This window comes from Tachyglossus aculeatus, chromosome 11, assembly GCF_015852505.1.
Source record: "Tachyglossus aculeatus isolate mTacAcu1 chromosome 11, mTacAcu1.pri, whole genome shotgun sequence".
Lineage (NCBI taxonomy): Eukaryota > Metazoa > Chordata > Mammalia > Monotremata > Tachyglossidae > Tachyglossus > Tachyglossus aculeatus.
Window position 1 is genome coordinate 15,027,441 of NC_052076.1, and position 23,870 is coordinate 15,051,310.

The 23,870-nt window shown below is 53.1% G+C and overlaps 1 protein-coding gene across 1 annotated transcript in view; it reads left to right on the plus strand.

Annotated features, from left to right (window-relative positions):
* The first annotated feature begins 2,992 nt into the window (after window positions 1–2,992).
* Window positions 2,993–23,870, plus strand: part of CDK12 (cyclin dependent kinase 12) — a 50,727-nt gene continuing 29,849 nt past the window's right edge. Inside the window, exons 1-3 of the mRNA XM_038754587.1 lie at window positions 2,993–4,219; window positions 9,966–10,868; window positions 19,095–19,271. Coding sequence (XP_038610515.1) covers window positions 3,147–4,219; window positions 9,966–10,868; window positions 19,095–19,271 — 2,153 coding nt within the window. The 5' untranslated portion in view covers window positions 2,993–3,146. The remainder of the gene's footprint in view (window positions 4,220–9,965; window positions 10,869–19,094; window positions 19,272–23,870) is intronic.

Genomic DNA, 23,870 nt, shown 5'->3' on the forward strand with positions numbered 1-23,870 from the left:
CTTGTATCTACCCCAGTGCTTGGCACCTAATAAGCGCTTAACCAACATCATCACAGCAGCGTGGCTCAGTGGAAAGAGCCCGGGCTTTGGAGTCAGAGGTCGTGGGTTCAAATCCCGGCTCCGCCACTTAGCTGTGTGACTTTGGGCGAGTCACTTCACTTCTCTGTGCCTTAATTACCTCATCTGTAAAATGGGGATTAAGATTGTGAGCCCCACGTGGGACAACCTGATCACCTTGTATCCTCCCCAGCGCTTAGAACAGTGCTTTGCACGTAGTAAGCGCTTAACAAATGCCATCATTATTATCATCATTATTAATGGGTCCGCTTGGGCCTGGCGTGGCTCAGGTTGGGCCCTAACCCCAAAATCGGTCCTTGAGGGGTTTTCAGGAGGGGCGACTTCCCCGATCGTCCTCCCCAACAGCCCCGCTTCCCCGTCCAATGAACTGAATTCATTCATTCAATCGTATTTATTGAGCGCTTACTGTGCGCAGAGCACTGTACTGAGCGCTTGGAAAGTACAACTCAGCAATAAAGAGGGACAGTCCCACGGTGGGCGCACAGTCTAGGAGGGGGAGTCAGACAGTGAAACAAAACAAGTAGACAGATGTCAATACCGTTAAACCAGATAAACAGAATTATAGATATATCCACATATATAGAGAAGCAGCGTGGCTCAGTGGAAAGAGCCCGGGCTTTGGAGTCAGATGTTCAAATCCCGACTCTGCCAATTGTCAGCTGTGTGCCTTTGGGCAAGTCACTTCACTTCTCTGGGCCTCAGTTCCCTCATCTGTAAAATGGGGATGAAGACTGTGAGCCCCATGTGGGACAACCTGATCACCTTGTATCTCCCCCAGCGCTTGGAACAGTGCTTTGCATATAGTAAGCGCTTAATAAATGCCATCATTATTATTATTCTCTGTGCCGCAGTTCCCTCATCTGTAAAGTGGGGATGAAGACTGTGAGCCCCACGTGGGACAACCTGATCACCTTGTATCTCCCCCAGCGCTTGGAACAGTGCTTGGCACATAGCGCTTAACAAATTTGTACATATTTATTCTATTTATTTTATTTTGTTAATATGTTTTGTTTTGTTCTCTGTCTCCCCCTTCTAGACTGTGAGCCCGCTTTTGGGTAGGGACCGTCTCTCTATGTTGCCGACTTGGACTTCCCAAGCGCTTAATCCAGTGCTCTGCACACAGTAAGCGCTCAATAAATAATGATGGCATTTGTTAAGCGCTTACTATGTGCCAAGCACCGTTCTAAGTGCTGGGGGGGATCCAAGGTGATCAGGTTGTCCCACGTGGGGCTCACGGCCTTAATCCCCCTTTGACAGTCAATATGACGGAATGAATGAACAAATACCATTATTATTATTACATAATAAATTATATATAATATATAATAATATGATATAGTATATTATGTATCATAATATATTATATTACATATAATAATATCTTATATAATATATCATATTATATTACATGCCATATATCATAATATATCATATATCATATTACATATTATATTATTATATATTACATAATATAACAGCATATTATTTTATATTGCATAATAGCATGTGATAATATACAATATATTATGATATATAATAATATGCAATATATCATGATATATTGCATATTATTACATATTATATTATATATCATAATATACAATGTATTATGATATATATTATGTCATAATATACAATGTATTATGATATATAATATAATATGTAATAATATACAATATATCATGATATATTGCATATTATATATCATAATATTATCATATATTATCATATATCATTATAATATCATATATCATTATAATATCATATATCATCATAATAATATCATATTATAATACATTATATACCATAATACAGTGTACATTATGATATATATGCTATATATTATATCATAATACATTGTATATCATGATATATTATATAATACATCAATAACTAAAATATAATAATATATATGTTTTATATCATAAAATATTACATACCATTACATATTACATATCACATGCATGATATTTAATATTCTATATTATATTGCATATAATATATAATATGCAACACACATATAATGTATAATAATATATAATATATTGACATATAACGCATAATATATTACATATAATATATAATAATATATGATATATCACATATATACTATATAATAATATATCCTATATCACATATATAATATATATCAATATATAATACATTATGATATATAATGATATAATACATTATGATATATAACATATAATATAATATATCACATATAATATGTAATGATATATAATAATTATAATAATATATTATACTATATTATATAATAATAACAACCGAGTGATGTGGTAACCCCGGGCTACACGTACAGGCCTCCCCACGGCCTGGCGGCAAAGGGGGCGGGGCCTAAGCAACCGCCTCAGAGCCGTGGCGATGTCAATCGTCCCAATAAAGTTTTGTGGGCGGGGCTGAGCCTGACCGCCTCGGCCCTCAATAAAGTTTTCCCGTTCCCCCCCCCAAAAAAGGGAGGGGGGAGAAGTCTCGCGAGAAGTCACCGGGTAGGCGCGTCGAGGGGAGGGGCCCCGCTCTCGCGAGGCTAGCCGATCGGGTAAGCGAAGGGAGGAAGGCGGGGGAGCCGGCGGCGTGCGTCTCGCGAGAGGAGCGGCGCATGTCTCGCGAGGCTTGGGGTGCCCCCCCCCCCATTCTCCTCACGGCTGCCCCCCCCCTCCTGTTCACTTTTCCTCACACACGCCCCCCCCCCCCCCCACCATTGGCAAGTGTCGTTTCGGTTTTGACCCGGCGTGAGGGAGGAGTGTGAGGCACAGAGCGTGAGGCCGAAGGACCCCGCCGCCAGGAAGCCAGCCGGGATTCCAGTGGGCCCCCCCCCCGCTGGCCCCCCCCCGGGCCCGGCCCCTTGGCCCGAGGGGAGGCCCGGGGGGCCGGGGCCTGGTCCCCTCAGACTAGGCCTTCCGGTCCCCCGCGAAGCCCGGGGGCCCTCATGTAGGAGGAGGCCGAGGTGGAGGGAAGGGGCTGAGAGCAGGGGAGGCGTGGCCCCCAGAAAGGTGGGGTGCCCCGGGGGAGCACCCCCTCCCGCCCTCGAGGCCGGGGCAGAGGGGATGCCCAACCCGGAGAGACGCGGGGGCAAGAAAGATGGGGGCTCGGGGGGCCCGCAGGCGTCGTCGTCGTCCAACAGCAGAGAGCGGCACCGGCCGCCGGCCAAGCACAAGCGCCACCGCTCCAAGCACTCGAGGGACGCGGGCCCGGCCGCCCCCGAGCCCACCCCCCTGAGCGCCATGGTCAAGCCCCTCGTGGAGTACGACGACATCAGCTCCGACTCGGACACCTTCTCGGACGACGCGGCGGCCGCCCACGCCGCCGCCGCCGCCGCCGCGCGGCCCGAGCGGCGGGAGCACGCGGCCGAGCGGCGCGGGGGCCCCGGCCGGGCCGACCGGCCCCACCGGCGCCGCCACCACCAGCGCAGGAGGGGCCGGGACACGCCCAGGGCCAAGCAGGCCGACAGGGAGAAGCGGGAGCCCGCCAAGGAGCGGCCCCCGGGCGGCGGCTCCAGGCGGGCCGGCGAGGAGGAGGAGGAGGACGACGACGACGGGCGCGGCAAGGCGCCGCCGGCCCGCTCCGCCAAGCTCCACAAGGACAGGGCCCGGAAGGACCGCGAGGTCAAGTCCGGGCACCGGGACCGCGCCGGCAAAGGCCACCGCAGGAGGGAGGCCCCCAAGAGCTACAAGGGGGCGGCGGCGGGGGACAGCCCGAAGCGGAAGTCGCGCAGCCCCCACAGGAGGTGGTCGGACAGCCCCAAGCCCGACGACAGCCCCTCGGGAGCCTCGTACGGCGGCGGCGGCGGCGGCGGCGGCCAGGACTACGACCTCAGCCCGCCGCGTTCTCACACCTCCAGCAACTACGACTCCTACAAGAAGAGCCCCGGGGGCTCCTCGCGCAGGCAGTCCGCGAGCCCGCCCTACAAGGAGCCCGCGGCCTATCAGTCCAACGCCCGCTCGCCCAGCCCCTACGGCCGGCGCCAGAGGTCGGTCAGCCCCTACAACCGCAGGCGCTCGTCCAGCTACGAGAGGGGCAGCGGATCCTACGGCGGGAGGTCGCCCAGCCCGTACGGACGCCGGAGGTCCAGCAGCCCTTTCGCCAACAAGCGGTCGTTGAGCCGGAGTCCCCTTCCCAGGTGGGTTCCTCGCGGTGGTTCGGGATCCGACCCGGGCGCTCGCCTCCAGGCCCGGAGCGGGCCCGGCGGGTGGGTGAAAGGCGACGTGCCCGCCTGGCACGGTCCCCCTCTCTCCCCTGTCGTTCGTTCGGTCGAATTTATCGAGCACTGACTGTGTGCAAAGCGCCGTACCCTTCCCGCCAACACCGCCTGACCGCGGTGGGGCCTAGGTGTGAAAACTTCCCACCTCTAGAGAGGATGGTCCGGAAGGATGACGTCATTAAGAGGGAAATCTCAACCGCCACCACCTTTCCCACTTTTCCCAGGCTGGGAGGAGAGCCAGGAGGCCTCGGGCAAGTCGACTTCCAGGGAGTTCCCAAAGCCCCTGCTTCTCCCAAGCCGGAGAAGAACCAGGAGGCCTCCGGCAGGTCGACTTTCAGGGAGCTCCCAAAGGGGAGTCAAGTCAGTCGGTCGTGTTTATTGAGCGCGCGATAAGAGAAGCAGCGTGGCTCAGTGGAAAGAGCACGGGCTTTGGAGCCAGAGGTTGTGGGTTCGAATCCCGGCTCCGCCACGTCTGCTGTGGGACCTTGGGCAAGTCACTTCTCTGAGCCTCAGTGACCTCATCTGTAAGATGGGAATTGAGACTGTGAGCCCCACGTGGGACAACCTGATCACCTTGTATCCCCCCCAGCGCTTAGAACGGTGCTTTGCACATAGTAAGCGCTTAGCAAATGCCATCATCACAGCACTGTACTAAGCGCTTGGGGGAGTTCCAAGCATTCCCTGCCCACAAGGAGCTTACGGTCCAGAGGTTTCGTCTCCCGGCCCCTTTCCATTCAAACACCAGGCATGGGTTTTAACTCGCGCTCCGGTACCTTCCCGATGTTTCGTCAGAGAGCCCGATCCTCTCCATTTTGAACGTCAAAGCGGATCCTATCTCTCACTTCCGATAAAGATCAAGGTTGCTTTTTTGCCCCGATAGAAACTTTTTTATTCTCCTCCTCACCGGCGTGGCCACCGGTTTTCAGAGCAACTCCGATTTCTCCCCCGACCGACTGGCCGGGGACGGTGCTTTTCCGCGAGGGCCTCAGTGACTCCCGTGAAAACTTTCCAGCCCCACGTGGTGGTCCTGAGCCCCTTCCTTAGTTTAGCATTTGTTCTTCCAAGGGCGAATGAGGGAAACACGTTGTTTGCTTTGGATGGGTGGTGGGTCTTTTGGGGATAAAGGGACTGTTCCCTGTGAAAAGGCTGTTCCATCCGGGTGAGCAGCTTCAGTTTTTCTCCGGAGGGCCTGGAAGCTTCACCTGGGGGAAGCCCAGAATAGCCCCCGGGAGGGGCCCTGGGAGAGTCGGAAAAGGAGGACGGAGGAGAAAATGGGCTACTTTTCAACTCCACCGTCTCACCTTTGGAGGCCCCCGACCGATCCCTTCGGAAAATCGGAAGCGGCGTTTGCCGGCGGCAGGGAATCGATGCAGAGCGGGAATCCTTGTGTCTGTAGCGTGTAGCAGGGCTCGGTGGATGGAGCCCGGGCTTGGGAGTCAGAGGGCCTGGGCCCTAGTCCAGGCCTGCCTGTTGTGTGACCTTGGACGAGTCCTTTCACAGAGCCTGGCACATAGTAAGCGCTTTACCCGTACCGTAATTAATAGTATTCTCTGTGCCTCAGTTCCCTCATCTGCAAAATGGGGATTCGGTACCTGTGCTCCCTCCTGCTTAGAATGTGAGCCCCATATGGAACCTGATCATCCTGTGTCTACTCCAGTGCTTAGCACACAGTGCTGACTGCTGGTGCAGAGCGCTTGCCATGTAGTAAGCACTTAAATGCCGTAGTCATTCATTCAGTTGTATTTATTGAGCGCTTACTGTGTGCAGAGCACTGCACTAAGCGCTTGGGAAGTACAAGTTGGCAACATATAGAGACGGTCCCTACCCAACAGTGGGCTCACAGTCTAGAAATCATGATTATTATTATTATTATTACGCTGCAGGGTAGATGCGAGGTAATCCCATTGCTAATTTCCGTCCCTCACGGGCCTCCCAGCCTAAGTAGGAGGGGGGGAGAACTGGTATTTCATCCCCATTGTACAGACGGGGAAACCGAGGCCCAGAGAAGTCAAGCGACTCGCCCTGGTCACGTAGCCGGAAAGTGGCGGAGACAGGATCGGAACCCAAGTCCCCTGAAGCCCGGGACCGGGCTCTTTCCACTAGGCCGTACTGCTTCCTTGTTCTTTATACCCAACTTAATCCTCCCTTTTCCTTAGGGACTTGTGCCACCTGATCATTCAGCGGGAGAACTCTCCTGGTCCTTTTCAATCTCCTAGGCAGCCTTTACATATCAATGCTTTCTATCCCTAGGAAGTGAGCAAGGAAGAGCGTTAGTTCACCTCCAGAAACCCAGCCCCTCTACCGGGTTTGCTGCACCATCCTGCCCTCACCCCAGGCGAGGAGGGCGGGGGTCGCCGAAACCCCAAGTTTCTGTGCTGCTCCGAGAACTCTGTTCCGAGAGTTTCCCTCAGAAAGTTGGGCGGGAGCAAGCGTTGAGGAAATCGATGCTGTGCCCCCGGAATTTTGCCGGGAGGGTGCTTTCCCGTACCGATTTAGGGGAAACCCTCCGAAGGGATTTTCTGAGAATTTCACTCACCTCCCCGCCACCACCAGGGATAAGGGAAAGTTGTGGAATATGGAAGTTCGTTGGGCAGACCACACAGCGAAGACGGGCCGACGGTAACTCCTTCATTCTGGGCTTCGTGTCCCTTCCTTGGTTTTTCCCTCTTCCATCCTACCTCCCTACCCGCACTCCACCGTCACCCGGCCTTCTAAAAACTCCCGGCTCCTCAGCGAACCCGAATGAGAAAGGAATGAAAGGGGAGGGGGCTTGGCTCAGCCCCCACCAGACCTCCTGCGGGGCAGGGGAACTTCAGCGGGTTTTCTTTTTTCTTTAACGGGTGTGCATTTACTGGGCACCAAATGGGCCGTTTTCGTGTGTGCGCACATGTCCGGTTCCCACTTCCCCACCGTTTCCCCCTCGCCCCGGTTGAAAAGCCCACTCCTCGGAGAAGAGAGAATCGCCAGGTTCCTTCCTGTGGCCCTCAAACCTCCCTTTCTCTGCGTCTTGTGTCCTCTGGATTCTTTCTGGGGAGGCCCCCAGTCAAATCCCCGTAGAGGCAGAAATTGCTGTGTTCAACATGACAATGCAGTGATGCTTCCAAATGCAGTCTGCCCCGAAACAAGTTTCCTTCAGGATTCCCGTTCTGAGCTGAAGGAAGCAAGGAGGCAGTTCCCCCACCTTGCTGCCTTCTGGAGAGCAAAGCTCCTTCAGCCTCCTCGAATGGAGTCATTGTCGTCATAGTAGCAGTAATAGTAGGGAAGCAGTATGGTGTAGTGAATAGATGCCACCATTATTATTATTATTATAGAGCACGGGCCTGGAAGTGAGAAGGTCATGGGTTCTAATGCTGGCTCTGCCACTTGTCGGCTGTGTGGCCTTGGAAAAGTCCCTTCGCTTCTCTGGGCCTCAGTTCCCTCATCTGTAAAATGGGGATTGAGACTGCGAGCCCCATGTGGGACAGGGACTGAATCCAACCTGATTTGCTTGTATCCACCCCAGTGCTCAGTACAGCTCCTGGCGCATAGTAAGCGCTTAACAAATACCATAATTATTATTAGTATGGAGGGGGGTGAGACAGCCTGGGAGTCCGGGGGGATCCCCTCACCCAGAAACCCCCCTAACTTTCGCCCAGGGCCCGACCCTCGGGAACCTCCAGTTCTCCTGCCCCCCGCCCCAAGCCGGGGGAAAGCTGAAAGCTCCTTCGCCCTCCGAAAAGCTGTGCAGGTGTGGCCACTTCACCTCAGGGCCACCCTTTGGGGATTCATTCATTCATTCAATCGTATTGAGCGCTTACTGTGTGCAGAGCACTGTACTAAGCGCTTGGGAAGTACAAGTTGGCAACATATGGAGACGGTCCCTACCCGACAGCGGGCTCACAGTCTAGATGAGAGAGTGACAGTCAGTCATACTTATTGAGCGCTTACTGTGTGCAGAGCTCTGTACTAAGCACTTGGGAGAGTACAATATAACAGTAAGCAGGCACGTTCCCTGACCACAACGAGCTTACAGTCTAGAGGGGAGTGAGTGAAGGAGTGGGCACGCAGGTGGTCAGGAGAGGTTTGGCGGGAACTTTGGCTTCATTTAGATGCCGTTGACAGACAGAAGAGCGTCTGGCTCTTCCAAAAACTCACCTTTATCAAACTGAGCCTTCCCCTGCCGGTACGGTGGCTCTCCTCCCCACTCCCAGCGGTGGACAGTCTTAAAGTGGAGGCGTGACGGTCGGCTGTCTTTAACCTCTAACCTTGGGACGCAAACGTGCCCGAAGACTGAATCCAGGAAGTGATCCCCAGGACCCCCAGGACCAGGCTGGACCTCTTTCCTTCCCCGCAAAGGGCGCTGAGGGCTGAAGGAAAAGTAAAGTAACAACCGCCTGGAATAGGGAGCGGGCCATCCTGGGCTCGGGGGTGGATCCGTGGCCTTTCCCACCGGGAACAGTTCAGGTCAGTCAGTGCAGTTGGGGGCAGCTGAGATTGGCCGGAGAATCGTTCTTAGGATTCCAGATTTTCCTTGCTTTCATAGTCTGCATTTCCTTCAGCTTTGTTTGCAAAGTTTGAACTGGTTGAAAGCCTGGGACTAATTGCTTCATTCCCCCAGAGATTTGGTGGGGTGGGATGGAAAGAGCCTATGCTTGGGTTTCGGACCCTGCTCTGCTTATTATGATTATTATGATTATGATTTAGTGCTTACAATGTGCCAAGCACTATTCTTAGAGCTGTGTTAGGTACAAGGTAATTAAGTTGGATACGGTCCCTGTCCTGTATGGGGCTCCCAAGCTAAGTAGGAGGAAGAACAGGTATTTTATCCCCATTTTGCAGTTGAAGAAACTGAGACACGGGGATGTTAAAGTGACTTGCCCAAGGTCACACAGCAAGCAGTTGGCAGAGCCAGGATTAGAACCCAGGTCCTCTGGTCACCAGGCCCGTGCTCTTTCTAATAATAATTAATAATTATGGTATTTGCTAAGCGCTTACTAGGTGCCAAGCATTGTCCTAAACACTGGGGTGGATACAAAGTAATCAGGTTGGACACCCATGAGGCTCAGCCTCATAATCACCATTTTGCAGATGAGGAAACTGGGGCACAGTGAAGTGATTTATCCAAGGTCACGCAGCAGACAAACGGAGCTGGGATTAGAACCCACGACCTCCGACTCCCAAGCCCGGGCACTTTCCAGTCGGCCATGCAGCTTCTCTTGACCTCAGTTTCCTCCTCAGTAAGATGGGAAGCCTGATACCTACCTCTTCCTGCCTGCCAGGAATGCCGGGAGGATGAAACTCCTGAATAAGGTCTTTGCCTCAGGGGGAAGAGCACTCCATAAATTCTTGGTGGTATCAGTGTTGTCCTGATTGTTCTCAATGGGGGGGTGGGCCTGGTCTGGCCAACCGACCTGGGGGCCCGGGGGAGAGTCAGAAGGAGATCCCCCAGAGCTAGAAGCGAAGCCTGCTTCATGCTGGGACGTCGGTCCAGCGTTGGGGAGCACCGGGAACTGCGGGTCGGAATCTCCACCGGGGTATCGGGAAGGCGGCCACCCTCCAGCCTCTGACGTCGGGCTGCTAGAGCGGGGGAGTGTGGCCTTCCTGGGCGCCGAGGACGTTTGGGTCGGGGGGCGGCCCGACGCGGAGGGGTCCCCTCTGACCGGCCTCTCCTCCTCTTGCTCCTCAGGAAATCCGCCAAGTCCCGAAGCAGGAGCCCCGTGTATTCCCGGCACTCGTCGTCGCACAGCAAGAAGAAGAGGTCGGGGTCCCGCAGCCGGCATTCCAGCATCTCCCCCGCCAGGCTCCCGCTCAACTCCAGCCTGGGAGCCGAGCTCAGCCGGAAGAAGAAGGAGCGGGCGGCGGCGGCCGCGGCGGCCAAGGTGGACGGGAAGGAGGCCAGGGGCTCGCCCGTGTGCCCGCCGAGAAAGGACAACAGCTCGGCCGAGGCCCGAGACGCCGGGCCGGAGCCGAAGAAGCCGCCCGGCGGCGGCAGGCCCGAGAAGCCCCCGCCCGACCCGGACCCGGGGACCCTGCCCCCGCTCAACGCGGAGGCCAGGGCCGCGGGGGACCCGGGAAAGGCCAGGGTGGACGAGCCCCCCGAGAAGAAGCACCTCGCTCCTTCCAAAGACCCCAAGGCCCCGGGAACAAGAGACTCTAGGCCCCCTGTAGCGGCGAAGGAGGAGGTGGCGACACCGAAGGAGGCGGAGACGACGGAGAAGGAGAGCCCCCTCCCCGCCCCCTCGATGGCTTCTCCTCCCCCGCCCCTGCCGGTGGCCGCCCCGCCCCCTCAGACGCCCCCCTTGCCGCCTCTGCCCCCGTTGCCCGCGGGGCCGCCCCAGCCGCCCCCGCCCCCTTCCCAGCCCGCCCCGAGTCAGGTCCCCGTCTCCGCCTCCTCAGCGTTGCCCCTTCCTCCTCCCGCTCACTCGAGGACATCCGTCCTACCCTCTCAGGCAAACTCTCAGCTCCCCGCACAGGTCTCTCTCAAGACGCAGGTGTCCGGCCCGCCGGCCGCCATCCCCCACCTGAAGACTTCGACGCTGCCTCCGCTGCCGCTGCCCCCTTTGCTGCTGGGGGAGGATGACATGGACAGGTAAGGCCCCGATCAATCAATCAATCAATCAATCAATCGTATTTATTGAGCGCTTAAGGTGTGCAGATTTCCCTCTCAACACATTCCCTGCCAACTGAGGAGAGGCCTGCGGGCCCCCAGCCCTCATTCCGGGAAGCCCTCCTTGCCCCCGGGCAACACTTTTCAGCTGCTAGGTTCTCCGCCGAGGCCGCCGGAGGTCCGGGTGGACTCGGTCGGGCTGTGGGCGGAGGCGGACTTGCTTCAGGGAAAGCCAGAGGAGAGCAGATGGGCGAACTGGCCCCCGTGGGTGACAGGAGAGGGAGAGGCTTCCCGGTGGCGAAACGGGCCGCGGTCTTGGGAAGCGTGAGGGTTTTAGAGCACGGCGCTGGTCTGACGGAGGTCGTCGGGAAAGCGGGGCAGCCTGATCAGTTAGTGGTATTTACTGAGCGCTCACTGCCTGCAGGGCAATGTAGTGAGCAAGGTGGTTGACGTACGAGGGTCTGTTGAGCCCTCTCGGGGTCCACTGGCCTTCCGGTCATGAGGGACCGCGACTTTGCCCGTCCGGTTGAGCCGATTCATTTGTCCACGGTGGCGCCCGTGATGGGAACGCGCCGGTGCTCGTTGCTTCCCGGGGCCGGTTTCGCCCTTCCGATGGTTCTCCGAGCCCGTTTCGCGTATTGCTCCCGTTTGCCCTTTGGAGTCCATGCCGGCGCCGGGCCAGCAAGAGGGAGCGTGGCCGCTTGCTGTCGTCTGCCCAGAAAGATGGGCTCGGTTCTTCATTTTCCCCAGCGGCTCGGACTGGCCCAGGGCGGAAAGGCTGCTTTGCGACGTCGCGCATCTCCCTGAGAACCCGTTGTTGATTCTAGTGGCCTCCGGTTGCGGGTGTTGTGGAAGAGCTAGGCTGGAAAATCTCGGCTGGTTGCAAGGCGAGGGATCCATCTCTAAAGAAGCAGCGTGAGCGGTGTGGCTCAGTGGAAAGAGCCCGGGCTTGGGAGCCAGAGGTCATGGGTTCTAATTCCGGCTCCCCCACTTGTCAGCTCTGTGACTTTGGGCAAGTCACTTCACTTCTCTGGGCCTCAGTTACCTCATCTGTAAAATGGGGATTAAAACTGTGAGCCCCACGTGGGACAACCTGATCACCTTGTATCCCCCCAGCACTTAGAACAGTGCTTCGCACATAGTAAGCGCTTAAAAAATGCCATTGTTATTATTATTATTATTATTATTAAAGGAGGGCATGCCTCAGCAGGGGATAAGGGAGAAACTCTCAAGGGCCGGGCAGCGGGGTCCTGAACCCCCTCTCCCTAGGGCCGCCAGGTGACCGTAACCCCACTTTGGGGAGAAGAGGGAAAGGAGGCCACTGCCACCCAACCAGTCTCACGAGAGTGACTTCTCCAGGCCCTTCTGGGACTCGAGGTTCCCAAGGGGACCCCCCCTTAATTTGGGTGGCCTGACGCTCCCATCAGGAGACCAGCTGCTGGGGTCGAGCCTGGGCACCCCCCCCCCCCCCCCCCCCCCGCCACAAGCCAGTGGAAGCGGGTTTCTGGGGGCTTGGGGGGCCTTTGGGTTCTTTCTCCCCTGCATGACGTGGCCACCTTAGAAACAAGGAATTTCATTCTGGTTGGGCATTTCCGGCCTTGGGGGGTCTTTTCTGGCCATTTTGGAAGAGACAGACCGGGGACCCACCTCAGAACTGGAAAATTTTCTTCTTTATTCTTCCCTTTTCCTTTCCCTTTTTCTTTCCCCTTTTCTTTCCCTTTTTCTTTTCCTTTTCCTTTCCCTTTTCTTTTCCCTTTCCCCTTTCATTTCGCTTTTCCTTTCACCTTTCCTTTTGCTTTTCCTTTTGCTTTTCCTTTCGCTTTTCCTTTCGCCTTTCCTTTCACCTTTCCCCCTTCCTTTCCCCTTTCCTTTCCCCTTTCCTATCCCCTTTCCTTTCTCTTTTCCTATCCCTTTTCCTTTCCTCTTTCTTATCCCCTTTCCTTTCCCCTTTCCTTTCCTCTTTCTTATCCCCTTTCCTTTCCCCTTTCCTTTCCCTTTCCCCCTTCCTTTCCCTTTCCCCCTTCTTTTCCCCCTTTCCCCTTTCCTGTCCCCTTTCCTATCCCCTTTCCTGTCCCCTTTCCTATCCCCTTTCCTTTCCCTTTCCTGTCCCCTTTCCTATCCCCTTTCCTTTCCCCTTTCCTTTCCCTTTCCCCTTTCCTTTCCCCTTTCCTTTCCCCTTTCCTTTCCCCTTTCCTTTCCCCTTTCCTATTCCCTTTCCTTTCCCCTTTCATTTCACCTTTCCTATCCCCTTTCCTTTTCCTTTTCCCTTTCCTTTCCCCTTTTCTATCCCCTTTCCTATCCCCTTTCCTATCCCCTTTCCTTTCCCCTTTCCTATCCCCTTTCCTTTCCTCTTTCCTATCCCCTTTCCTTTCCCTTTCCCCCTTCCTTTCCCCCTTTCCCATTTCCTGTCCCCTTTCTTATCCCCTTCCCTTTCCCCTTTCCTTTCCCCTTTCCTTTCCCCTTTCCTTTCCCCTTTCCTTTCCCCTTTCCTTTCCCCTTTCCTATCCCCTTTCCTTTCCATTTTCTTTCCCTTTCGTTTCCTCAGTATTCATCCTCAGGGACTTTTCCTCCTGTTTTCTTGCCCCTCTCTCTTTGTGTGTAAGCAAGTAGCCCCCCAGAATCCTTTTGGAAGTGGATGAGAGAGCTAAGGCAGGCTGTTACACACGGCGGGGGAGGCCGAATTTTCGGTGTGGAAGCACCTCACATCTAAGCCCAGGTCTTCCGGGGTAACCCATCGGCCGCGAGGATGATGTTGATGATTGTGGTATTTGTTAAGTGCTTACTATGTGCCAGGCACCGTGCTAAGCGCTGGGGTAGATACAAGCTAATCAGATTGGACATAATCCATGTCCCACATGGGGCTCGTAGTCTTAATCCCCATTTTACAGTTGAGGTAACAGGCCCAAGAGAAGCGAAGTGACTTGCCCAAAGTCACACAACGGGCAAGTGGCAGAGCCGGGATTAGAACCCAGGTCCTTCTGACTCCAGGCCCGGACCATCGCGTGAAGCAGCGTGGCTCAGTGGAAAGAGCCCGGGCTTTGGAGTCAGAGCTCATGGGTTCAAATCCCGGATCCACCACTTGTCAGCTGTGTGACTTTGGGCAAGTCACTTCTCTGGGCCTCAGTTCCCTCATCTGGAAAATGGGGATGAAGACCGTGAGCCCCTCGTGGGACAACCTGATCACCTTGTATCCCCCCAGCGCTTAGAACAGTGCTTTGCGCATAGTAAGCGCTTAACAAATGCCATCATTATTATTCATTCATTCAGTCGTATTTATTGAGCGCTTACTGTGTGCAGAACACTGTACTAAGTGCTTATTATTACTATTATAGCGCTTACTATGTGCGAAGCACTGTAATAATAATAATAAGCTTGATATTATTATTATTATCGCGTGGTTGGGGCAGCCCAGCTGGTGACTCTGGAGTCTCCGGTGGCCATCCGAGCCGGAGGTGCGCCGGGAGATTTCGAAGAGGAGCCGAGGAGTCTCCAAAATTCCAGTCCTCCACTCTCAATCCAAAAGGAAGGTTGGAGCTTATTTCTCTTTTTAACCTGAGTCGGTGCTCTCGGTCGTAACCGAACCGGGTTTCGGAGTGCTCTCTTCTTTGCACATATTTATTACTCTATTTATTTATTTATTTTACTTGTACATATCTATTCTATTTATTTTACTTTGTTAGTATGTTTGGTTTTGTTCTCTGTCTCCCCCTTTTAGACTGTGAGCCCACTGTTGGGTAGGGACTGTCTCTATATGTTGCCAATTTGTACTTCCCAAGCGCTTAGTACAGTGCTCTGCACATAGTAAGCGCTCAATAAATACAATTGATTGATTGATTTCCCCTGACGATGGCACAGATCGAGTGGTGACTAGGTGCCGAGCACGGGGCAGAGGGGGCTTAGACCCAACTAGATAAAGCCCCGGTCCCTCGCCGGGCTCACGATGGAAAAGGGAAGGAGAGCAGCTATCTTATCCCCATCGAGCAGATGAGGAAACTGAGGCAAACTGAGGTCATACATTCGAACCGGAGTCTCCTGACTGCCAGTCCCTTCCCTTCCATCCCTGCTAGACTGTGAGCCCACTGTTGGGTAGGGACCGTCTCTATATGTTGCCAACTTGGACTTCCCAAGCGCTTAGTCCAGTGCTCTGCACACAGTAAGCGCTCAATAAATACGATTGAATGAATGAATGAATGACCACCCCAGTCTGTCGGCCTCAGGCCCCGACGAGCCAGCTCGCCTTGGAGTGAACTACTCGCCCCGAGAGTGGGTCAGCCCCGAGGTTGAACAGCATCTGTCCCAATGGAAAGAGCCCGGGCTTTGGAGTCAGAGGTCATGGGTTCAAATCCCGGCTCCGCCGATTGTCAGCTGTGTGACTTTGGACAAGTCACTTCACTTCTCTGCGCCTCAGTTCCCTCATCTGGAAAACGGGGATTAAGACTTGTGAGCCCCCCGTGGGACAACCTGATCACCTTGTAACCTGCCCAGCGCTTAGAACAGTGCTTTGCACATAGTAAGCGCTTAAAACAGTGCTTTGCACATAGTAAGCGCTTAATAAATGCTATTATTATTATTATTATTATTATTATTATCATCATCATCATTATCCCTTCTGCCCTGGCCAGAAGGTCCTCTCTACCGCTAACTTCCTCACTGTGCCTCGTTTTCACCTGTCAGGTGGGGAGTTCATTCATTCTTTCAATCGTCTTTATTGAGCGCTTACTGTGTGCAGAGCACTGTACTAAGCGCTTGGGAAGTCCAAGTTGGCAACATCTAGAGACGGTCCCTACCCAACAGCGGGCTCACGGTCTAGAAGGGGGAGACAGAGAACAAAACGCCGGGAGCTGTCCTGACCCTCTTGCCTTTAGAGCTAATAATGATAATAATGATCGTGGTGTTTAAGCACTTACTTTGTGCCACATGCTGTACTAAGCACTGCGGTGGATACACATGGGGCTCACAATCTCAATCCCCATGTTACAGATGAGGTGACTGAGGCCCAGAGAAGTGAAGTGACTTGCCCCCGAGGTCACGCAGCAGACAGGCGGCGGAGCAGGGATTAGAACCCGGGACCTTCTGACTCCCAGGACCAAGGTCTATGTACTACAGCATGCCGCTTCTGTGGAGGCATGTTTCTTGTCCCTGCAGTGGCAAGTGCTTAGTACAGTGCTAAGCACTTAGTACAGTGCTCTGCACACAGTAAGCGCTCAATAAATACGATTGAATGAATGAGAAGAGCCCTCAGAGGAGACTTGCTGGCAGTCGCATTTCTTTTCAGTTAGCTAAGCGATCCCAGTGGGCGGGCCTCTTCAGAGAAGCAGCATGGCTCAGTGGAAAGAGCCTGGGCTTTGCAGTCAGAGGTCATGGGTTCGAATCCCAACTCTGCCACACGTCTGCTGTGTAACCATGGGCAAGTCACTTCACTTCTCTGAGCCTCAGTGACCTCATCTGTAAAATGGGGATTAAGACTGTGAGCCCCACTTGGGACAACCTGATCACCTTGTATGCCCCCCAGTGCTTAGAACAGTGCTCTGCATATAGTAAGCGCTTAACAAATGCCATTATTATTATTATTACTGAGCGCTCACCTCCTCCAGGAGGCCTTCCCAGACTGAGCCCCCTCCTTCCTCTCCCCCTCCCCATCCCCACCACCTTACCTCCTTCCCCTCCCCACAGCACCTGTATTTATATGTATATATGTTTGTACGCATTTATTACCCTATTTATTTAATTATTTTATTTGTACCTATTCTATTTATTTTATTTTGTTAATGTGTTTTGTTTTGTTCTCTGTCTCCCCCTTCTAGACTGTGAGCCCACTGTTGGGTAGGGACCGTCTCTAAATGTTGCCGTCTTGGACTTCCCAAGCGCTTAGTACAGTGCTCTGCACACAGGAAGCGCTCAAGAAATGCGATTGAATGAATGAATGAATGAATTCAGCACCTAGGAAGCGCTTAGTATGGTGCTTAGTACCTAGGAAGCACTACATCCACCTCAATCAAGGCAGCGAAAGCCTGGATTGACAGGGTTGGGATTGGTGTCTTTCCGATCAGGGTCCATGTGGGGTCCCCTCTGTGCTGAGGCCCGCCCTTCCCATCCCTGTTTGGAGCCAGGAATGCCTCCGTCTCCAGCTGCCTACAAAAGGGACCCAAGAAAGATGCTCCAACTAATAACTGTGAGCTTGTTATGTATATATATATATATATATATATATATATATATACACATATATATGTATATATGCATATATATATATATATAATGGCATTTATTAAGTGCTTACTATGTGCAAAGCACTGTTCTAAGCGCTGGGGAGGTTACAAGGTGATCAGGTCATCCCACGGGGGGCTCACAGTTTTAATCCCCATTTTCCAGCCGAGGTAACTGAGGCCCAGAGAAGTGAAGTGACTTGCCCGAAGTCACCCAGCTGACAATTGGCGGAGCCGGGATTTGAACCCCTGACCTCTGACTCCAAAGCCCGGGCTCTTTTCACTGAGCTATGCTGCTTCCCTGTTCATTCAGAATGGCAAGGAGCAGCATGGCCTAGTGGCTAGGGCACGAGCCTGGAGTCATAAGGCCCTGGGTTGAAATCCCGGCTCCGCCAATTGTCAGCTGTGTGACTTTGGGCAAGTCACTTCACTTCTCTGGGCCTCAATTCCCTCATCTGTAAATGGGGATTAAGACTGTGAGCCCCCCGTGGGACAACCTATCACCTTGTAACCTCCCCAGTGCTTAGAGCAGTGCTTTGCACATAGTAAGTGCTTAATAGATGCCATTAGTGTTATTATTATTGTGACAGAGCCGGGATTAGAACCCACGACCTCTGACTCCCAAGCCCGGGCTCTTTCCACATGACTTATCCAAGTTCACACAGCAGTTGTGGTGGAGCTGGGAGTAGAACCCAGATCCTACTGACTCCCAAGCCCTCGCTCTATCCACTTAAGCCAGGCTGCTCGTGGCTTGGTGGAAAGAGCCCGGGCTTTGGAGTCAGAGGTCATGGGTTCAAATCCCGGCTCTGCCAATTGTCAGCTGGGTGACGTTGGGCAAGTCACTTCACTTCTCTGCGCCTCAGTTCCCTCATCTGGAAAATGGGGATGAAGACTGTGAGCCCCCCGTGGGACAACCTGATCACCTTGTAACCTCCCCAGTGCTTAGAACAGTGCTTTGCACATAGTAAGCGCTTAATAAATGCCATTATTATTATTATTATTATTATTATTATTATTGTGACAGAGCCAGGATTAGAACCCACGACCTCTGACTCCCAAACCCAGGTTCTTTCCACGTGACTTATCCAAGTTCACACAGCAGTTGTGGTGGAGCCGGGAGTAGAACCCAGGTCCTACTGACTCCCAAGCCCTTGCTCTATCCACTTAAACCAGGCTGCTCGTGGCTCGGTGGAAAGAGCCCGGGCTTTGGAGTCAGAGGTCATGGGTTCAAATCCCGGCTCTGCCAATTGTCAGCTGGGTGACGTTGGGCAAGTCACTTCACTTCCTTGGGCCTCAGTTCCTTCATTTGGAAAATGGGGATGAGGACTGTGAGCCCCCTGTGGGACAAACTGATGGCCATTCAATCAATCAATCGTATTTATTGAGCACTTACTGTGTGCAGAGCACTGTACTAAGTGCTTAGAACAGTGCTTTGCACATAGTAAGCACTTAATAAAATAATAATAAATGCCGTCATCATTATTATTATTACAGGGGAGAGGTGGAGGGATTTGTCCTTTTAGACTGTGGGCCCACTGTTGGGTAGGGACTGTCTCTATATGTTGCCAATTTGTACTTCCCAAGCGCTTAGTACAGTGTTCTGCACATAGTAAGCGCTCAATAAATACGATTGATTGATTGATTGATTGATTGTCCCCACTGGCGGTGGCCCACAAGGGTCGGCCCCTCGGCCCCTCTTCTAGACTGTGAGCCCTTCTAGACTGTGAGCCCGCTGTTGGGTAGGGACCGTCTCTCTATGCTGCCAACGTGGACTTCCCAAGCGCTTAGTCCAGTGCTCTGCACACAGTAAGCGCTCAATAAATACGATTGATTGATTGATCTGGGAGTGGCCAGAGTCCCGTCGCGGTTCCTTTCACCGGCCGAGGGCCCGCCCGTCAGGAGGAGCCGGCTTCGGAGCCCTCCCGCGCGCCCGCCGCCGCTCTCCCGACATGCACGTCCCGCTAACCTGTCCCGCTCTTCCTCCCCCCTGCTCCGCGTATAGTCCGAAGGAGAGCCTTCCTCCCAAACCCGTGAAGAAGGAGAAGGAGCTGAGGACCCGGCACCTGCTCATGGACCTGCCCCTCCCCCCGGAGCTCCCCGGCGGGGACCCGTCCCCCCCAGACTCTCCGGAACCAAAGGCCGTCACGCCACCTCAACAACCGTACAAGAAGAGACCAAAGTAAGTGGCGCCGGGCGGATCGCCAACCTCAATCAATCAGTCGTATTTCTTGAGCGCTTACCGTGTGCAGAGCGCTGGACCAAGCGCTTGGGAAGGACAAGTTGGCAAGGCCCCGCTCGCCTCTTTTGGGTCGGGGGAGAGGGCAGCCCCTCCAGACGGGACGGGAGGCGTCCGTTATAATAATAATAATAATAATGATGGCATTTATTAAGCGCTTACTATGTGCAATGCACTGTACTAAGCGCTGGGGAGGTTACAAGGTGATCAGGTTGTCATTCATTCAATCGTATTTATGCCGCCTATTCGTATTGAGCGCTGACTGCGCGCAGAGCACTGTCCTAAGTGCTTGGGAAGTACAAGTTGGCCACGCGCTCACCCCCAGGAGGCCGGTGGGTAGTTGAGAAGCCGCGTGGCTCAGTGGGAAAGAGCACGGGCTTTGGAGGCAGAGGTCACGGGTTCAAATCCCGGCTCCGCCAGTTAGCTGCGTGACTTTGGGCAAGTCACTTCACTTCTCTGGGCCTCAGTTCCCTCATCTGTAAAATGGGGATGAAGACTGTGAGCCCCCCCCCCCGCGGGACAACCTGATCATCTTGTAACCTCTCCAGCGCTTAGAACAGTGCTCTGCACATAGTAAGCGCTTAACAAATGCCATTATTATTATTATTATTATTGAGGCCGGGCTTCGGGGTGGCAGTGCCAAGGTCCAGCCCTGCTCAGCAGGCGGTGCCCGGCATGGATGGGTTTCCGCGCCACCCGCCCCGGGGCTGCCTCCGCAGTTTGACACTCTTCGTTCCCGGCCCCGGTTCCTCGTAGGGCAGGCGGAGAGTTCACTCCGCATCCTCCCCTCCAAGCAGACCACTCCAATAAGGAAAAGGGTGGAATGGTTCGCTTCCGGCTCGACCCAGCCCTGGAAAATAAAGCGCGGGAGCGGGTGGGATGGAGCCGCTTCCGAGTTTCTGGACCGTCGAGGTGGTTGTGGTGTGCGCACGGGACGTCCCAATGGTTCAGAGCAGCAGCCTCAGCTGGAGCGAGACGTCGGCGTCCGCGGACCTTTCCCCGAGTCCGGCTGGGCCCGCTCAGGTGTAGACCCGGCCCCGCTGGGACCTGGCTTTCACTTATTTATTCATTAACCGGATCTATTGAGCGCTTACTGCGTGTAGAGCACTATACTAAGCGCTTGGAAAGTGCAGTTTGGCAACAAATGGGGCAATCCCGACTCCGCAGCGGGCTCACGGTCCAGAAAAAGCAGACAGGCATCAATAGCATCAATGTAATGAAATAGAATTTTAGATCTACACACCTCATTAATAAAATCAATCAATCAATCGTATTTATTGAGCGCTTACTGTGTGCAGAGCACTGCACTAAGCGCTTGGGAAGTACAAGTTGGCAACATACAGAGACGGTCCCTACTCACAGTCTAGAAGGCTCACAGTCTAGAAGAATAGTAAATACACAAGTGCTGGCTCACTGGAAAGAGCCCGGGCTTTGGAGTCAGAGGTCATGGGTTCGAATCCCGGCTCCGCCACCTGTCTGCTGTGGGACCTTGGGCAAGTCACTGCCGCTTCTCTGTTTCTCTTTTAAGAAGGTGAACAGCTGTGTGGATTACGGATTGGAGCAGAAGAAGCCGGAGAACACTAAGGAAGCAGCGTGGCTGACTGGAAAGAGCCCAGGCTGTGGAGTCAGAGGTCATGGGTTCAAGTCCCGGCTCCGCCAATTGTCAGCTGTGCGACTTTGGGCAAGTCACTTCACTTCTCTGTGCCTCAGTTGCCTCGTCTGTCAAATGGGGATGAAGACTGGGAGCCCCCCCCCGTGGGACAACCTGATCACCTTCTAACCTCCCCAGCGCTGAGAACAGTGCTTGGCACCTAGTAAGCGCTTAATAAATGCCATTATTATTATTAAAGAGGCAGATACGAGAATCTAATCTAGACTGTGAGCTCGTTGTGGGTGGGAATGTGTCTGTTGTTATATTATGCTTTATCAAGCACTTAGTACAGTGCTTTGTAATAATAATAATGATGATGGTATTTGCTAAGCGCTTACGTGCCAAGCACCGTTCTAAACGCGGGGTAGATACAAGGTAATCAGGTTGTCCCATGTGGTGCTCACAGTCTTCATCCCCGTTTTACAGGTGAGGTAACCGAGGCAGAGAGCCGCGAAGCGACCTGCCCAAATCCACACAGCTAATAAGTGGCGGAGCTGGGATTAGAACCCATGACCACCAACTCCCAGGGCCGTGCTCTTTCCACTAAGCGACGCCCCTTCTTTGTACGCAGAAAGCGCTCAATAAGTACGATCGAATGAGTTGAATAATCACAATATGACAAGAGATGTCCCTCTCAGGGTGGCACCTGGAGAGTTTCCAGTCCTCTACCAGTCCCGGCTACGGGAGGGAGGGTCAAGCAGAGGCCTGCCCGTTCCATTCCCAGCTTGGCCGGTGGCTAGCGAGCGGAAGGCAATTTGCCACAAGTCAAAACTCACCCGTGCCGGGCAGCGGCGGCGGCTTGGGAGAGAGTCGAGGGCGGAGACTCCCAAGTTTTCCGCATGGAAGGAGGCCAAGGGTAAACCACTTCTGTATTTTTACCAAGAAAACTACGGAAAGCGGAGCGTCCTGGGAGAGATGTGTCCGTGGGTCGCTATGGGTCGGAAACGACTCGGCGGCGTGAGACAAGACCCTATGACAAGAGAAGCGGCGAGGCCTAGTCGGTCATATTTATTGAGCGCTTACTGTATTTATTTAACTTGTACATATCTATTCTATTTATTTTATTTTGTTAGTATGGTTTTGTTCTCTGTCTCCCCCTTTTAGACTGTGAGCCCACTGGTGGGTAGGGACTGGCTCTGTATGTTGCCAGTTTGTACTTCCCAAGCGCTTAGTACAGTGCTCTGCGCATAGTAAGCGCTCAATAAATACGATTGATGATGATGCAAAGCACTGCACTTAGCGCTTGGGAGAGTGCACTATATCAACCGACGCATTCCCGCCCACAATGAGCTCACAGTCTAGATTAGATTCTCGTATCTGCCCCTTTAATAATAATAATGGCATTTATTATTCATTCATTCATTCAATCGTATTTATTGAGCGCTTACTGTGTGCAGAGCACTGTACTAAGCGCTTGGGAAGTACATTTATTAAGCGCTTACTGTGTGCAGAGCACTGTACTAAGCGCTTGGGAAGTACATTTATTAAGCGCTTACTGTGTGCCAAGCACTGTTCTAAGCACCGCTGGGGAGGTTAGAAGGTGATCAGGTTGTCCCACGGGGGGGGGGGGGGGGGGGGGCTCCCAGTCTTCACCCCCGTTTTCCAGATGAGGTAACTGAGGCCCAGAGAAGTGAAGTGACTTGGCCAAAGTCACACAGCCGGCGGAGCTGGGATTTGAACCCACGACCTCTGACCTCCACAGCCTGCGATCTTCCCGGCGAGCCACGCTGCTGCTTCCTTAGTGTTCTCCAGCTTCTTCCGCTCCGGTCCGTAACCCACACCGCTGTTCACCTTCTTAAAACTGCACTTGGCACATCTTTCCACTTCAAAAACCTCCAGTGGCTACCTAGGACCCTCCTCATCCAGCAGAAACTCCTCATTTTAGGGTTCGAGTCTCCATCCTCTGTCTCGCAAGCCCGGAAATTTGGCATTACCTTCGAGTTGGGCAAGAATCAACAGGGTCCCCATGACCCCACTGTTGCGTCCCCCCCCACCCCCGGTACTAGAGGAGAGAGCTCGGGCCTGGGTTCCAATTCAGGCTCTGCCACTTGTCCACTGTGTGACCTTAGGCAAGTCACTTCGCTTCTGTGCTTCAGTTACCTCATCTGTAAAATTGGGATTCATTCATTCATCCGATCGTATTTATTGAGCGCTTACTGTGTGCAGAGCACCCTACTAAGCGCTTGGGAAGTACAAGTCGGCGACGTATAGAGACGGTCCCTACCCAACAGCGGGCTCACGGTCTAGAAGGGATTAGGACCATGAACCCCAAGTGGGACAGGGACAGTGTCCCCTTTTAGACTGTGAGCCCACTGTTGGGTAGGGACTGTCTCTATGTGTTGCCAACTTGGACTTCCCAAGCGCTTAGTACAGCGCTCTGCACACAGTAAGCGCTCAATAAATACGATTGATGATGATGATGATGATGTCCCAACTCGTGTCCACCCGTGTGATGCGTCGTAAGCGCATAACAAATAGTCCCCGAGCAAGAGGTTGAGCCAGAAGGGTGACTTTATTACTTTATTTTATTTTATTTATTTTATTTTATTTATTTTATTACTTTATTACTCTATTTATTTTACTATTACTCTATTTACTTGTACATATTCTACTTATTTTGTTAATATGTTTTGTTCTCTGTTTCCCCCTTCTAGACTGTGAGCCCACTGTTGGGTAGGGACCGTCTCTATATGTTGCCAGCTTGTACTTCCCAAGCGCTTAGTCCAGTGCTCTGCACACAGTAAGCGCTCAATAAATACGATTGAACGAATGAATGACTTTTCTGGTAGCGAGGGAATGGCAGAGTAGAGTAACGGAGAGGAATCGGTTGGATTCGATGGCTGATTGGATGTAAGAGCCGAAAGGCAGTGAGGAGTCGGGGATGACAACAA